Genomic DNA, 18,566 nt, shown 5'->3' with positions numbered 1-18,566 from the left:
ATCAAAATTAAAATTTATATTCCATAAAAAAAATGTTTTTTTCAAATAAAAAGAATATCGTCACAACTTCTGTGCCTCAAAACATTATACATGAAATAGTCTTTTTAAAATCAGTGGTCATCGGAGCCGCTAGAACAAAATGTAAACCTCCTTACATGGTTCACTGATTTCAAACTTTGGGCTTTGGACAGAAATTCCAATTACTATTAATTTATATGGCCAACCTGTAAACATGTATATCTTATTAATGGTGTACACACCTTTAGAGGTTGGCAATAAACAAAAATTTATGAGAGTTTTGCATATCAAGAGAAGTGTTGATTGTGTCTTGTTGTTTGATCTCATTGTTTGTTTTTGTGTCGGTCCTATTTTACGATAATGTAATCTTGCTGTATTTTTGCTTAACTCTTTTACGCTTAATGTTTATATGTAAATACTGTTCAGCGTTTTGAGATTTTATATGTAAAAATAATTTATTATTATTATTTTATTTTTTGCTCTTTGGTTCTCACCTTGATTCAACGAGACGAGAACTGTACACGGCTCGAATCATCATCTTACTCATCTCGCTCAGAACGGACATAAAGTCATCTTGGGTCGCTACTCGCCCTCTTGACCCGTCCTCAAGGTCAGTGCTAGAGGTCAGCCGGTGCCAATCCTTTTCAGTCATTGTAATGATAACGGTCTCCTTGGTATCCGGCATGACTACCAGGGAGTTCTTGTAGATGGTGATGCCGTTTCCCTAATTCGCACAAAATTTGCATATCATGAGAATATTTAGTTGCAAAACATAGAAAGCACAAAACCTGTTCTGACCTTAACAAATAATTATATCAAGTTTTACAGGATATAGGATTTGAGGCATTGCATGGTGTGGTATCAACTGTTTGTTTTTTTGTAACTGCTGTAAAGTTGAGAATTGTAAAGCAAACAATTTTTTTTTTAGGAACAAAAAGGTTGACAAGATTTGGAGTAAGGGTGAAAAATTTGGAGTACCTGAAAGTAAAAACAGCTTTGGATTTTCTACAAACATTATTTGAACATTAATTGGTCAATAAATTCAACATAAATGTGATCAAGCTAATTGAGTTGGTTTTTTTCCCCAGAAATATCAGTAAGGAGAAACAAGCCAAAATAGACAAACAACTTGACTTTAAACCTCCTTTTTTTCTCAGATTTATTCTCTCATATCTCTTTGTGTTTCTACTTTCCCAGCTTTTGAACCGAAGGTGGTATTACATTATTCTCCTTTCAACTTTCTAAAAAAAATTACAATGGCCAGGGTCGACAATTGACTCATTTCGCTTGATCGCATCACATATTCTTATTTTCCTACCTCCATAATAATATCAATATCTGTCGTTGGATCAGCTAGGAGTCCAGGCTCATCTGTATACGAAACAGTGAATTGCAGCCGACCACCATATGATGTCAGCTGTTGAAACAAACAAATTATAGGCCTACATCAATTTTTATTTTATTTTATTTTTTTTTTTTTTTTTTGCAATTAGTTTTAAAAAAAAAACTCATAAAAGTTCTGTGTCGCACAACTTTGTTTTCATTCATTTATTGTTTTTAACAGTAACATTTTTTGTTAATGCCTATAATTAGATGAATACTACACTACACCCAGTATCCAAAACCAAGAACAGGAAAGAAAGAACAACACAAGAAATGTACAACGAAGACTGTTCTCTGTAAAATGGTTGGTCACATGAGGCACCATAAATACACATGTGATAAGTCTATGTAATGTTTTGGAAAGAAATGCAATTTAAAGATATTTAAAGTGTACATTTTTTATTTCCTTTCCCTCGTAACATTGGTTTGACAAATTAGGGTCGGCTTCAATTTTAAAGGCAGTGGACACTATTGGTATTTACTCAAAATAATTATTAGCATAAAACCTTACTTGGTGACGAGTAATGGGGAGAGGTTGGTGGTATAAACCATTGTGAGAAACAGCTCCCTCTGAAGTGCCATAGTTTTGGAGAAAGAAGTAATTTTCCACGAATTTGATTTCGAGACCTCAGATTTAGAACTTGAGGTCTCGAAATCAACCATCTAAATGCACACAACTTCGTGTGACAAGGGTTATTTTTCTTTCATTATTATCTCGCAACTTTGATGACCGATTGAGCTCAAATTTGTACAGGTTTTTTATTTTATGCATATGTTGAGATACACCAACTGTGAAGGCTAGTTAGTCTTTTACAATTACCAAAAGTGTCCACTGCCTTCAACATTGGTTTGAAAAATTATGGTCGGCTTCAATTTTAAGGGTGCTCAGGTCCTATTTCAATTTCATATTTTTTAGACACCATGATATAAAAAAATCATATACTATTATTATCAATAAAGGACCAGGTATATCCTTCCTTTCTGTTATTATCAAATCATCACTTGATACATTCCATCTCAGAATAGACGAGAGAAAAACCTGAAACGTCTAACAATAAATCTGGCCAGCCACGTCTAAATTAGTTCTATCAGAGGACAGGACAACTGCTGGGTGGCCCAATTTTGTCTGGAATGCATGGTGTGAACAAAGTTGGATTCTGATTTTGTTTCTGGGACAAAACAAAATGATCACCTTGGAATAAAGTCTGAGCTGTCTAGACTTTACAAGAAACACATGGTTATAGAAGACTTTGACATCAGCATTTTACTTTATTTAATTATTTCTTTTAAACTGCAAAGTACAGGTTTGATTTTCGGAACCATTCGCTTAATTGTTTTAAACCTATATAAATGTGGATATATAAAAAAAAAAACTAACAAATGTGAAAACTTTATTTCAAAAGATCTGATGTTAACACTGTATACTCAGTACTTTCCCCGAGCTCTGTTAAAACAAATCACAGGCATATTACTGGGATGGGATTCAAACCCATGACACTTTGCAATTCTAGAGCAGTGTCATACCAACTAGACCACCGAGATAGCCAATACAAGTAGCTAGAGGCAGTTGAAATCCTATATTTTAGCAGCGGGTACCCAGTAAAGTCATAAGCCTGTGATTTTGTTCACACCTTGGGAAAGTACTTGGTAAACAGTGCTAACACACATCGGTGTAAGGGTAAAAAACCAACATTAATATTCTTTATCCCCGACGAAAATTTAACATCTACTACAGTTATTACTATAATTACTATTATTATGATTCAGACATACCTTATTCCCAAGGAAGGCCTGAGGTGCCATCCAGTAGTAGTTCTTAGCCTTGAGTTGCTGCTTAGCGTCTTGGTGATTGATGGCAATCATGTTAGGTCCAGCAATGTGAGGATGGATGTAAGCTGAATTCTCTTTGTTTGTTACAAACCAACCACTCATGTCTTTAATCTGTAGTATCAAAAAATATATATATATATATTACATTCCAACTATTGATAGGCAAATACTTTCCAAACAAACAGTCATACCAGCGCCCAATTTCATAAAGCCTGTCAGCCAGAAAACTTGTTAAGCACAAAAACTTTTGCTTAAAAAAACAGGTTACCATCCAGAACATCCCCTGGTAACTTTTTGCTTTAGCCAAGAAATTTGCTAAGCAGAATTTCCTGCTTAAATGACAGCTTCATGAACTTGGGCCCTGAACCATTAAAATAGGCACAGTGGTCGTCACTGAATTGTCCATCCAGTTCATCTCAAAAATAAATATAAATAAAAATAATATTAATAATTGAAACTTGTAAAGTGCCATCTATCTAAGACTAAACTTATTCCAAGGCGTATAAAAACCAAAAAACAGAGAGAGTAACAAAAAAGATTACAAATTACAAGTGCTTAGAAAGAAATAAGAGCACGTTTAAAAAAAAAAAAGGTTTACATAAACGCAATAGCAAAATCAAGTGGTAAAAAATAACAACAAAAGTCTATCCAAGAGAAAATTTGAAAAGGTGAGTTTTCAGCAATGTTTTGAAAGTGTCCAGAGACTTCCAGATTAATTAGTGATATGAATATAAGATTAATTAGTGTAAGAATATCTTAGAGGAAGACTTACTTTTACGATTCCCCAAGGTACACTCTCACAGATTGTTGTAATCCCAAAACAGAAACATTGACTGCATCCACTTTCATTGTCCTCGTTCAGGTTAAAATATCCCGCTTGACAACGGTCGCAACTTGGTCCTATCACATTCTCCTAATTATACAAAATTATAGTACACATACAGAATTTAGAACAGCATCACTCTTCATCGAACTGCCTCTAGCCACCGGGCAATCTCATTGGTCTAGTTGGTAAGACACTGCTCTAGAATTGCAAGGGTCGTGGGTTCGAATCCCACCCAAGTTATATGCATGTGAAAACAAATTCTGTGATTGTTTGGGAGACTTCTCAGTTCTAAAAAGAACTGTCCTGCTTTTTAACTACTACCTGGGCGGAGGGTATAGAAAGATGGCAGGGACTACTACTTAAGCTTATAATATAATCGTTCTAAACTGCACTACCACAGAGTGAGTTCTTAAATTTCGACTAGCATGCTCTAGTCATTGTCAATGCAAAATTACTGAAACAAGGTCATTCCCTGGGAAATGTGTCCCACTGTTATCTGAAATTGTTGCCACTGGGTTTACTTACTTTACAAACACAAGGACCCTCGCACGCATCTGGGTCAAGGCTACCGGCCAGATTACACTGGCAGGGCTGACATGTTGGATAGCCGAAATAACCCCTGGCGCACTGGTCACAACGCTGACCTGCGTAGCCAGTCTTGCAGAAACAGTCACCTGGATTCTATAGGTAGAATTCAGAGCACAACCAAGTGGTGAGGAATTAGACCATGTGATGTTATACCACAAAATGCTACAAAAATACACAAAAAAACTGGTCACAACGCAGTCCTGCGTAGGTCATGACGCTGACCTGCGTAACCAGTCTCGCAGAAGCAGTCGCCTGAGTTCTAAGCCAGATTTCAGAGAACAACCAAATGGAGAGGAATTTGGCAAATGTGAAGTTATATTCAATTCAAGTCAAAGAAAGTCAAGAACTGGTTGAGACAAATAATTACTGAAAAGAAGATCAAAGAAGACAAGACAAAGAATGCAATTCAAGTATGCACAAACTTATAAATAATGATAAACAATTATTAAGGAAATTAGAATAATTGTATTTATAGGTAGTATTTTAGCAAAACAACAAACAGTGGCATTTTTAAAATACAGAAAGAAGTTAAAGACTCAAAAAGAAAACTTACCAAGCCCTCGTACATCTTACTCTCATCCTTGGCGCACACAAGAAGTCTCTGACTTGGGTCTCGTCTGGTGCCGATGGTGCTGCAGTCACAAGCTGCAAAGACAAAAATCAATTATAAACATTTGATTTGTTCAAGTGAAAATTAGTTTAAAATAATTGAAAAAACAGTGTCCATATTACTTGATGCACCTTTTGAATGTTTAGTTTTATTGTGTACATCTACAGCTAAATAAGATTATTTTGTTTAAACGGTTCTAAAAACCACAGGTAGAATTTGCCTTTAAATTAATAATTGGAGGCCTGAATAAGAATAAAAGTTTAGAGACTGACCAAAAAAACAGAGCTCAAGTTAGGAGCTGAAACTTACAAACACATGGTTGCGGATCATTGGGCTCAATTCCCAGAGGTCTGTACGTGCCATCAAGACACATTTCACAGTTGACACCATCGGTGTTGTCTCTACAGTTCACACACACGCCTCCTCCTTCATAGTTTCCATGGATATCGAGACTCTGATGGGCCATAGCAACGCTCTCATCATAGTAACAAGTGTCAGAGTGTCCGTGGCAATTGCAGGCTGAAACGAGAATTTTAATTTTAATGCATTTGTAAATCCTAGAAGCATTTTTTATTTTTGTTTTTACCTGGAAAATTCTATGGAAATACACTCAAGTGTCATAAAACTATGAGTCCTTTATCAAATTCTACTCTAGTTAATGATTCTTTTTTTAATTTTTTTTTTTAGAAAATTACTTTTTTAAATATTTGTTTATATCTTAGTTTAATTTATTTTGTTATCATTAGGGGGCAAACTTTCCAGATCCCTCCGTTCTGGACCTACCATCAAGTGACACAGAGACAGTCTATTCCACTCTGACCTTATAACAAACCAACTCAAACACTTCCAGTCTTTAAAAAACAAAAAATGAGAATTTACTCACGTTCACACTCATTTCCTTCTTCCCTGCTACCAGGTTGCCACGGCTTCTGGATAAACCCTGGGCAACACTTGTCGCAGCTCTCCCCACAGGTGTTGTGCTCGCAAACACACTTCAACACCTAATCACATGTGAATGTTAACATTAAAATCAGTGTACAATGATTTCATAACTCGGTCATAAAGGACACACAACGAGGGGTGCTGAGAGCACCGGAAACATTTCAACAATGATGGGCGATTATTATCGGTGACAGGGCTTGATTTAATTTTAGGAATTGGGGGAGGGGTGCTGAACCACTTTAAATGTTGTGGCTAAGTGCAAGCCTTCTCTACTTCCGGACAAGCTTATGAGAAGATTAGGAGTGCTTTCAATGTACTCCGACAATTGTTGTTAACTCTTTCAGCGCCAACCGCTTTTTGATTGTGTTTTGAGCCTAAAATGCTTAACTTTTTTTTTAGATTTTCAAAGATCTGTATAATAAAAAAAGATATTTTTAACCAATTGAAAACAACTCATTTTGCTTGATGGCATCACACATGACTGACTGACAGATCGAAAGGATTGGAGGGTTTCAGAAGATTCAGAAACTTACCGGTTGATCTGGTCTAGCGTCTGGGTCTTGCACACAGGTTCTAGAATGACCATAGCATATACACTGCCCTCCGATTGAGATGTCCTTCACTGAATAGAAATACTGCAAGAAAAATTGTACCGGGTCTTAGAGAAAATAGAATAAGCTCGTGCAAACTGCTCACCAACCAAAAGGACCTACGACAAAAATGTACACAAAAAAGGTAATGGCCTGACTTTTATACTCTTTTATTTGGGGTATTTTTTGTTTTTTTAAGCCTCCCAGAAAGACTGTGCAAAAGGGTAAAAGGGTGAAGTTTTTCGGAGTGAAGCTTTCTCTTCAAAGAAGAAAACTCTAGTTTGGAGGAGTAGTGTAGGACGACAGTCTTGAAAATGAATGCCCTAACTTGAAAATGTGGAGAAATCTTCCAAATCATGTTCAATTTAAAAAGCACTATACTTCTCTGGACTGTATACTTTTTGTGTATGTAAGCCCATGTTAGGAAGTTTGTCTTTGGCATTCTATTATTTGTATTATCTTTGTACTGTAATCATTTTGCTCAGGGGCGAAGGACACTCTCAAGAAACTTCCAGACTTCCAGGACAGTCCAAACAAATTTATTTTGCCATCCAAAGAAATTGTTGCTCATTACTTGGCAACAAGGTGTCAAGTCCTTTTCATCAACTAACTGTAGCTCAGTCATCTTAACAAGCCGGTGGAACTTGTTGAGACATTTTATAGCCAAACCCCATGTCATTATTCGCTTCATCTACAGCGCTAATTTGAAACTTGCGACTAAATGAAATAACCAACAACAATCTATCTACAGTTCCTTAAACACGCATAAGGTCCCACCACCCCAATTTGTGTTCGATGTTCTACTTCACTCCACTGACACAAAAAAAGGAATTACAGGCGTCAAGCCTTTTTTCCCATAACCCTTTCCATAGGGCCAGCAGACATCGGGACTGCTTACAAGTTAACTCTGAGTTCAATGACCTGATCTGTTTATGGGGTAGGTTGTCTATATGCAATTGAATCAATTGCCGACCCACTGGGGTGTTCCTAAATGCCAAAAATACACCCCATTCATACTCCTGGAGTCTCCCTAATTTGAGTAATCAAGCGCAAACTGGTTTGGCACCATGGGTGACAATATAGGCAAGTACACATGCTAGCTGACTCGTTCGATGACAGCATCGTCGAATTCAAAATATCTCTTTATAAAATGTACTCATAAGTATGTAACTAAGAAATTCAAAGTTTGAGAAATTTTCTTAAAAAAATGAGTGAAGGGAACTTTTATCTCTTTCCCCCCCTCCCTAATTTCTTTTAATAAACACAAACACGACAAGCATGTCTCAAAGTAAAAGAAGTTAACATAAAGGCAAAGTATACCTTTTGTTTTTTTAACCAGTCGATCGATAAATGTAGATGTATACAATAAAACTAACATGGTTTCATTTCAAAAGATGGTTGCGTTTTTTGACCAAATTAAGAAACATAACTGTGGTAATGCTTCTCAGAATAAACATTTCGGCGCATAACCACATTACTTCAAAGTGAAATGTTTCTGAAACAGCTTTAAACTATCAAAAGCTGCTGTAGGCATCTAACCAAAAGTTTTTATTGCCATTGCTTTTATTAAAGACTCTGGACACTATTGGTAATTGTCAAAGACTAGTCTTCACAGTTGGTGTATCTCAACATATGCATAAAATAACCAACCTGTGAAAATTTGAGCTCAATTGGTCGTCGAAGTTGCGTGAGAATAATGAAAGAAAAAAACACCCTTGACACACAAAGTTGTGTGCTTTCAGATGCTTGATTTCGAGACCTCAAATTCTAAATCTGAGGTCTCAAAAACTACATTACTTCAGAGGGAGCCATTTCTCACAATGTTTTATACTATCAACCTCTCCCCTTTACTTGTTACCAAGTAAGGTTTTATGATAAAAATTATTTTGAGTAATTACCAATAGTGTCCACTGCATTTAAGTGATTACCAAAAACATACATCTTCCCTTAAAGTTTCTTAAGCCCTATTCAAACGATAGCAATTTAGCAAGGGTCCCTTGCTAAATTGTAGCATGCTTGTAAAATTGTACAAAAATGTACCTCATGTGAAAGGACAACAATTTGTTCTACTGTCCAAGTTCTCTTGCAATATCTTGTCAAACATTCATTGCTACATTTTACAACCATGCTAAAATTAAGCAAGGGACCTCAATTAAATTGCTGCTGTATGAATAGCACTTTAGCCAACATTGTAATGTGTCTTACCCGATTGTATACATTTTCATCAATGAATCCGTTCTTTCCATTGGCCATCAAACCTCCGAGCAACGTTCGTATCCGCTGGAAACGTAGCCTCACAAATCTTGCGGACATAAATTTCTGAGAGAGGAATAAGGATTTTTCCAAAAATAAGAAGAATAGTAGCTAATTCTTATATAGCGCAATTCATAACTGAAAGAAATACCAATGCGCTTTACAAAAAAAACAAAAGACAAATGGCAGCAAATTAGCAATTAATACACTAATAATAGGCAAACAAAAGGATTAAACTGAACAATAGGCAACAGGAAACAAATGGGATTTGAGATGAGTTTTGAATTGTAGAGAAGTGGAATCAGAATTGTACCATGGAAATCCAATTAAAAATTTGCAAAATGTGATGCGAGCAAGCTAAATGAGTAGTTTGTCCGAAACGCCAAACTGTTTTTTATTTTATATTGACCACTTTCTTCGGGTGGGATTCAAACCCACGACCTTTGCAATTCTAGAGCAGTGTCATACCAACTAGACCACCGAGATTGCCCGGTAGCTAGAGGCAGTTCGAATCCTATGTGTGTTTGTTGTTTCAGAGTATACAGTGCTAATAGTAATACACATCGGTGTATATGGGTAAAATCAAAATGAAAAACCTCCGAATAACCTTCAAATTTCAAATTCTACTCACCATGAGTGTCTCACTTGGTTTCTTTAAACTCGGCCGGCCCATAACAATAGATGTATGAATTTCCCCATTGCTTAATGGTTCGAGCTGTGAGTAATACGACGTACATATCACTTCATCATCCCTCACGAAACGATGCATCCCAACAGCCGGGGCAATCCCGTACGCTCGTAGGCATTCCAAGTCTGAGTAAGCGTAGTACTGCCACGGTTCGTAGTTGACGCCGTCGATAGAGCGTTCCAGGATCCAGTTCCCTGGTCGTGGGGAGTTGGCCGCTTTGATGATGATGTACGCTATGTGGAACACCTGAGATCAAATTCAGAGGAAAATTTGTAAAATTTTGTTATTTTTTAATACTTTTTTATATATTATTTTTCACCCAACAAAATTTTCCATTCCATAGTTTTGAAGCAATCTATTCGGCCAACTTTCCTTTTGGCATGTGAGTTTTAATAAAATAAGGGCTGTCTGATAACTTCAAAATCATTACTATTTGCTCTGTTTTTTTCTCGGCAGTCAAGATACACAAATAAAAACAGGTCTGTGGAGTAAGGATTCATGCCATGGCCAAAAACTTGATACACAAAAGGTACCAGACTTGTTGAAAACTTGACAACAATATGACAAGCGCCCTTCCAGCGACATGTAGACCACTCCTCGGTTCTGGGTTGCATCAAATACCCCATGAATTATGGAAGCAGTAACTGATATGTTTTGACATCATATCAAACACAAAGATTGAGCATCAATAAACACAGGCTGATGTTAGAGCCTTGGGCCATGTGGAAGCATAGCTGAGAAAACTTCAGAATTAGGACTGGAGTCCGATCAGCCTCAGCGTTCTCCCAGCTGGAACGCTTTCTTTATACAAACAAATATACACCAAGTAAACTTCAAAATTGCTACATAATTGTCTGAATGTAAAACCAGAAAGTGTCATTCTCTTCTAAAGATATGATGCATTATTGATATTTTATCTTATTTATTGATTGATTGATTGATTGATTGATTGATTTATTTGTTTGTTTGTTTATCTTTCATTGGAGAGCAATAATAATGGTCAGATTTTGAATAAAATTGCTACAATAGTTTAATTTTTGCCATGGATTTTGTGCACATTCATTGGTGCTAACTTTGAGAATATCAAGACGGGATGTTTTTGGTATTTGCTTCATAGTGGTTTTCCTTCTTCTAACTTTTAACTAGCTTGTAAAAGCCATAACAACAGTTAGCCTTAATATCAAATAATTTGTTTTTATAACAATTATGTTTCATACATGCAACATCAACCATGCTGATTCAAAGTTTTAAAAAAAGTAAATCAAATACAAGTATTCTATTGCGTCTCAAACCATTTAAAAACTATTCTACCCCAACCCCCACCCAGGAGAAAAGGTGAAAAATTGTGGCACAATGTATGTGGAGTATTTAAGAATGTCTGATGTGCTGACATATTAACGACAAACCAATAATAAGTATGACAATGAACTTAGGGTTTTCCTCAGGTAAGATTTGATAAGTTACGACCGGGTGCTAAACAAGCCTTCCCTTGAGCACCCTTCGATTTGCACACTAAGCGGTTAATAGTTTCACCTCAGCAAATGTCATTTAATGGTCAATTTAAAGGGAAGGTACATGTTTGTTAATCACTTTAAAAATTGCAGTAAAATCTTTTGGTTAGAAGCTTACAGCAGCTTTCGATTAAGAAAGCATTTTAAGAAACATTTCACTTTGAAGTATATGTGGTTATGTAAAAAGATATCAGTTTTTATGCCCCAAAATTTGAATCTGGGTGTGTAATGTTTCTTAGATTGTGTATTCTTATAGGGGATTATTCTTCTTGTTTGGACATAATTGTTCAGGATTTTTAGCAAAATCTCAAAACCGTCACCACCATTTTAAAAATGAAATGTTCACAAGGCTTTTTGGTTTATCTCCACAGCAGGATCCCATTAAAACTGTCTGCCTCCAATAGAGCAAATGACAGCTTTTCATGAAGACACTCAGAGCATACTGATCGAAACGTTGATTCACCATCAGTTCCCATCAGAACCACCAGAACTCAAATCAAAAGAAATATTCATGTACCGAAAACCCTCCTGTATAACCATCATGCAGAGTTTCACACCAGCTCCTACTAAGTTTAAAACTTCAAATGTTACAGGCCTTAATGTTCCCTTTAAATTTTAAGCTCAACATCTATTCAGTTATTCAACAAAACCGATGACTTGGCCTAAGTACCAAACAACCAGCCTAACAATAAACAATACATACATGTACAATATCCGTACCTCCTACTGGCACTATAAAATGCGCTTAGAGACTTACTCATTAAAAACCAGTAAGTACCAGCTAGAAGTTTGAATACAGATCAATGCAACCTTAGGGTAGATTGTTGGCAATACTTAAGTAGCAGAATGTAATGGTTGCTTTGATCCGTTGATAAAATTTTAACCGTCATAAGTTTCAACCTAGCATTAACCAGTGAAACAAAATATTACAATACCCTGAAAAGCCATATTTTTATGTAAGTTGGGGTTGTTGTTTTTGGGTTTTTTTTTTTTTCCGCTTATCAACTTTTGAACAAAAAGTAAGCAGACAAACAAACAAACAAGCAAACAGACAAAAACAGCCTGCCATTAGGTAAGGTCTAACTTTGAAGCTAAGAAACGCACAGCTTGAAGTCAACCCAGAACTTTGGTCCCCCAACAAGCTAACTGATAAAATAACCAATTACTGTTCTCTACACTGATCTACACATGATGTAGGCTTTAATGGACATTTGAAGCTATTTACTCAAATTTTTTCCCAATGGCCCCCAAAATCGGAAATCAGACTAAAGCCGTGTCCGAAACGGCGACTTCGGCTACAGCTACGGCTAGATCGCGCGCGTCTGCCTATTCTTCAACACTGACAGACGCGCTGATCTAGACGTAGCTGTAGCCGAAGTCGTCGGCTACAGCTACGGCTAGATCGCGCGCGTCTGCCTATTCTTCAACACTGACAGACGCGCTGATCTAGACGTAGCTGTAGCCGAAGTCGTCGTTTCGGACACGGCCTAAAGTTGGAAGATTATCGTGATTGTCAATGCTTGAAGACTTAAACCAAACTGTTTTTATCAACATAATGTCATAGACTCATTCTGAAGCAATGTCATTCTGAAATACAACTCATACAAAAGCGACACAGTAAAAAGTACATAAGGTATCAATTTACTCCCGAAAGCTATTGGAAATACTAAAAGGATTTATACTTTTGTACTTTTGTACATTTCTTCGCCTCATAATGAAGCAAGCTACTTAACTTCTTACTTGGGTTTATTTTGAAGCTCCTTGAATACAAGAGTCGTCTGAGACTTGTGGCATATTAGTGATTAGGAATACGATACTTTTAAACCATCATCGTCTGGAAAAACTGAGGTTTTTCGATGAAGTTGGAAGTGTGTCCACCAGGGGAAGGGGTAAGGAATTATTGGACTCCAAAACATTCAACATTTGTATGAGGATTGTATGCACTGCAATAGTTAATAATATATTTTCACAGAAATTAATAATTTTAATTTTATTTTTGCCCTTACACAGATGTTTTAAGCACTGTAAACTCGGTACTTTTCCGAGTTCTGTGACAAACAAAATAACAAGCATATTACTTGGGTAACACAACCTTTGCAATTCTAGAGCAGTGCCTTATCCAAAAATTATTAAGTTTTCAGTGAGATAGGAGCATAAGTACTTTGTTTTTCGTTCTAGATAAATAAAGCCATTTTCATGAAAATAAATTACTTTTCAAGGATGTCGGATTGATCTTAAACTAAATTTAGTCCTTACTCTTCTCAATGGCTTTACTGAGCTTATACAAGCCACTCAGGGATCAAACACCGGGAGTAATAGCCCTATACACACAATTTGCAACATGTGGTTTTAGTTGTTTTTTTTAAGAATGAAACCGAACTTAAATATCCAACTGAAATTGGGTAATAATTAACAACAAGCTCATATAAAATCTTCAGGGAGTTTTGATGTTCAGGAATTTATTATTTATTTTATTATTTAATTTAAATCACCAAATTTATTTAGACATTTTCAGAAGTACATGTGGGAAAACTTGTTGAATTGGGAATTCACTTGACTTAGCCCAGAATTATGCCAAATAAGTCACAGGAAAAATTACTTTTTTTGGAACCAATTATTTTTTGGAGCCTCTACACGTGGAACTTGTAAGCCTCGGCAGACATTTTCATTCATAGAATATGATCTGGACCCAACCCTAGGGATGCAGCTGGAGGAATGTCTTTGAATCCTCCTGGTATCAAGACGAGATTGGATTATATCACGCTGGAGACAGGTGCTAGGGGGAAGTTGCCCCTGGACCAATCTGAGATAATACAGATCTGTAAATCCTTAGGGATGAGAATAATATCTGTCCTAAAAACAAAATGATATTTTTTTTTTCGTTTGAAAGGAAGTGAATAATTATTATACTCTTTAAAGGCAGTGGACACTATTGGTAATTACTCAAAATAATTAATAGCATAAAACCTCACTTGGTACTGAGTAATGGGGAGAGGTTGATGGTATAAAACATTGTAAGAAACGGCTCCCTTTGAAGTGACGTAGTTTTTTAGAAAGAATTAATTTTCCACGAATTTGATTTTGAAACCTCAAGTTTAGAATTTGAGGTCTCGAAATCAAGCATCTAAAAGCCCACAACTTCGTGTGACAAGGTTGTTCTTTCTTTCATAGTTATCTCGCAACTCCGACGACCAATCAAGCTCAAATTTTCACAGGTTTGTTATTTTATGCATATGTTGAGATACAGCAAGTGAGAAGACTGGTCTTTGACAATTACCAATAGTGTCCACTGTCTTTAAATGCACTGTGGTAATTGTCAAAGACCAGTCTTCTTACTTGGTGTGTCTCAACATATGCATAAAATAACAAACCTGTGAAATTTGATCGTCAATTGGTCGTCGAAGTTGCGAAAGGATAATGAATATAAAAAAACACCCTTGTCGCACAAATTGTGTGCTTTCAGATGCTTGAATCTGAGACCTCAGCTGAGTTCTCAAAATCAATTCAAATATAAAATTCAAATTTTAGTGAGAAAAAACTTCTTTCTCAAAAACCATGTTACTTCAGAGGGAGCCGTTGCTCACAATGTTTTATACTATCAACTCAACGTTTCCATCTGTATGCTCTGATCGTCTTCTGGAGAAAGCATGATGTTACTGCAGACCATGATATAATAACTGCTATAGGAAAGAATGCATCTTGTTACTCCATGGATCAAGGAAACTGTCCAAGAGGGTACCCCGGGGGTGACTGCCCTATTATTCTGGGTCAAACTCCCCTCTGGGTGCACCTTTTCAACCCGGATTAAAGGAGGTGTACCCAAATATTTTTAAATGTTTGCAAACATTTTGCAAAAATTCTTTGGTATTGCACTTGCCCTTTAAGGAAGGGTGCCCTGGGAGCTAGAGCATGCAGAAGGTTCACACATGTCATGTTGGGGTTTGAGGCATAAAAAAATGTATGGCTTCATAATATTACAGCTATGTATGGCGTCATTAGGACTGCCTTAATCATAAATGGGTCTTATCATGTTAAATACCAGATGTACAGTGTTTGGTATTGATGACTGGGGTGGGCTTATTTAGTAAAGAATGTTTTTGATACATTCAACATATTAAGGGAAAACTTGTGGAGTGGGACTTTCTTTATCCCATGCAAACAGCCTTTAATTTCTCCTAAATAAGGTCAACTAAAAAATAAAACAATTGATGGTCCCCTAACTCATCCTCTTTTGAAGCCCCATCCTTCTTTCTTTTTTTTTTTTTTTTTTTTTTCCTTTTTTCTTTTTTAAGTCAAATATTCTGAGTATTTCTCATAACACTTACCAATCCTTTAAGAACTGTAAACATAAAGTCAGTGTTGACTTGAAACTGAAAAATTTGTTGTCTGTTTGAATTAAAATACTTGGTGGCCACCAGGTAAAATGTAAAAAGGCCCTCGTCCTCCTCTCTTTGGAAAAACCCGGACGATCAACTTGTATTTCCTTTTTTTTTTTACTTGGCCTAATTACTAATTTATCCAATAGAATTTTTACTTGATGTGGAGTGAAAGGGAGGGATTCGTATAGATTTCATCAACTTGATTGGGTGTGTTACTTGGTTCCAAACATATATTAGAATGAAACACAGAAAGATTTATTTATTTATGTTTACTGTTACTTAAAAATATGTTTTGCTTTAGTCTGTAATACATGTAACTGTCGTTATTCTTTTATGAGAGTATGGAAATAAATGTATTCTTGAATTGAAAATGTAAGAAAATGGATCTAGCTGAGATGCCTATATATATACAAAAATCATTAAAAAAAGAATCAGAATTAAACAATACTACTGATTGTTCATATCTTGGAAATCAGCAAAATTCCTTTTTTTCTACTTGGCCTAATTACTAATTTATCCAATAGAATGTTAAATTGATGTAGAGTGAAAGAGGGGATTCATATAGATTTCATCGACTTGATTGGGTATTTTTTGGTATTTAGCTGAAATGCCTACACATACCAAAATCATTTAAAAATAGAATTAGAATTAAACAATACCACTGATTGTTTATATCGTGAAAATCAACAAAATTCCTAACAATTTTACCACCGCAACAGTTGCATATTGAGACAGATGTGAGTCACAAAACTCATCCTCACAAAGCCACCACACATTCAGATTCTAGCTGCTGACAGAATTTTTTTATTTTTTTTATTTTTTTATAGTCATTCCAATAAATAATCTTTGATGAGATAAATCATCTGCCGTCCTCACACCGAACCACAACCTCCTCGATGACAACCAAGAGTAAACCAAGTATAAGAAATACCCTCTCCTGGAATTTTATTTGCCCCTATATTGGGACCATTGAGTAAATAACCCAATCCATCCAGTGCGCCAAGAGGTCACCTTCAGGTCGCCTGGAGGTTAATACGCCATTTTCAAAACTAGGTACATGCCATAAACGCTGCATTAAAACCTCACCACATGGGATTTGTTGATGAATAAAATCCCTCCATAAAGAGGCAAGGTTACAAATTGGGTTTGACTTCCCTACACACTCCTCACAAGAGGACACATCCGAAGCACTTGCACCAACTTCCTTTTTTGTCAATGAGGCACTCTCTTCCCATTTCTCACCAGCTTCTTTCAAACTGCACTGCCATTTGCACAACTCACTAAGAGCTGCCCAAGTAAATATTGCTTTGCGATTGTCAATGTGGGGTCGTACCACCAAGATTCCCTCTGTTTTAAATGTTTTGCACTAAATTTTCACCGACAAACCCTCTTCCCTTTTATTGGCAAATTTCTTCCCGATAAATAACATAAAAAGGGGTTGAAATGAGCATTGAAAAGAATTGGTGGATTTATCAATAAGCAACTCTCCTTTAAAACCCCTTTTTCTCAGTTTTATTCTCTCGCGTCTCTGGTGTTTCTAATGTCACAACTTTTGAAGCAAAAGGTGTTATCAACATGGCGTTTTAAGAGTATTCAAAGCATAGATTAGGCCCTTTGATGTTTTCAAATGGATAACAACAAATGTAAAATGGACTGGGTTTACAAATGACTCATTTTGCTTGATCGCATCACATAAGTAAAGTCTGGCTTGCCCTAGTCATTTTACCTGTTGTAGATCAACTGTGATGGTCACCCAATGGTAGTGTTTCCCATTAGCAAGTGTTGGACTCTGCCACCATGAGTTGGTTCCATCAATAGCGTTATAGATCCAGCGTCTCTCCAACTCGTCCTGGCTGTACAGGTTACACACCTGGCACTGGGCGTGGGATGGCTCCATCTGCATCCCCCCCATGGGTACATGCTCTACGAGGTGACAATACGTCTCCGGCCCTGATTCACCGCAAGTTGCATTGGATGTGATGCGCGCTCTTGTGGCAAGATTGAATATATGTGGAAAAAGACCTGTAAAAAAGAGGACAAGAACATTCATAAGGAGAGCATTTGATAGTTTCAAAAAGATCTTCTGCTGTTGAAGGCAGCCTTTCGGGACTGCAATTTGATCCTCAGACTTGAGCCTTCCAAGTGAATGGGTTTTTTTTCCAGTTACCTACCCGTCTGCATGGGTTCTCCCTATTTAATTTTGTCCCAGGTCGAAACTTAAATTTTCTTCACTGCCTTCTTTAGGTTGGTGGAATGTTTCTATAGAATGCTCAGTTTAAGAATCTTCTTTGGATGTTCTTGCAGAACTTCAAAAAAAAAAAAAACTTGTTTGCACACATTAAAGAGTTTAAGATATTAAATTATTAGGGGTTAAAACTTGATTCTAAACTTCCAGCACTCAATTCAATTTAAAATACCCCCAAAATCACCTCAAAAAATAAACAAATAACTTTTTGGGGTAATGGCAAAATTTCCCGAGGAGGAACCCACTTCAAGGTTCAAAAATCAGGTACAGCCCAAACAGTGAGCCTATTCATCACACAAGTCCTAAGTGAGCAATTTATACTTCCAGAAACTGCTTTAACAATCCAGTAAACAAACATACTTGATGTAGACTTTCGGACTCTTCCTCAAAGTCATTTAGGGGGTCCCCTGAGGAACTCTCTGCAATGGATTGATAGTCAAACAACCTCAACTTGACAACTTCCATGTAAGAAAGAAGCAGGAATTGTTTGATGCATCATTAAACTTTTACAGCCCCTGCTTTTGAGAGGGGGAGGGGGTGGTCATTTCATAAAGGGCCTGGTGTGTTTCGGCCTCCATGGTGTGAACCTGGAGCCTTTTCATTTTGGATGACGAATCAGAGGGTATCAATGTACTTTGTCTGGTTTTGTACATGTTTGCTTGGTAATTTTATGGGGTCTTTTTGACAGGGTGGTCTAAAAGAG

At 36.6% G+C, this 18,566-nt stretch overlaps 1 protein-coding gene across 1 annotated transcript in view; it reads right to left on the bottom strand.

The window, feature by feature from the left end:
- LOC117304814 (laminin subunit alpha-2-like) overlaps positions 1-18,328 on the bottom strand; it is a 97,218-nt gene extending 78,890 nt beyond the window's left edge. Inside the window, exons 1-13 of the mRNA XM_033789427.1 lie at positions 18,220-18,328; positions 17,345-17,640; positions 9,672-9,974; positions 8,993-9,106; positions 6,731-6,832; positions 6,139-6,256; positions 5,565-5,774; positions 5,199-5,290; positions 4,583-4,738; positions 4,004-4,144; positions 3,175-3,342; positions 1,337-1,435; positions 513-742 (exon numbers count right to left, since the gene is read on the bottom strand). Of these exons, the coding sequence (XP_033645318.1) occupies positions 513-742; positions 1,337-1,435; positions 3,175-3,342; positions 4,004-4,144; positions 4,583-4,738; positions 5,199-5,290; positions 5,565-5,774; positions 6,139-6,256; positions 6,731-6,832; positions 8,993-9,106; positions 9,672-9,974; positions 17,345-17,640; positions 18,220-18,328 (2,138 nt within the window). The remainder of the gene's footprint in view (positions 1-512; positions 743-1,336; positions 1,436-3,174; positions 3,343-4,003; positions 4,145-4,582; positions 4,739-5,198; positions 5,291-5,564; positions 5,775-6,138; positions 6,257-6,730; positions 6,833-8,992; positions 9,107-9,671; positions 9,975-17,344; positions 17,641-18,219) is intronic.
- Positions 18,329-18,566: the final 238 nt, after the last annotated feature.

The sequence above is a fragment of the Asterias rubens genome, chromosome 21 (genome assembly GCF_902459465.1).
Source record: "Asterias rubens chromosome 21, eAstRub1.3, whole genome shotgun sequence".
NCBI lineage: Eukaryota > Metazoa > Echinodermata > Asteroidea > Forcipulatida > Asteriidae > Asterias > Asterias rubens.
This window is presented reverse-complemented; position numbering and strand designations above follow the sequence as displayed.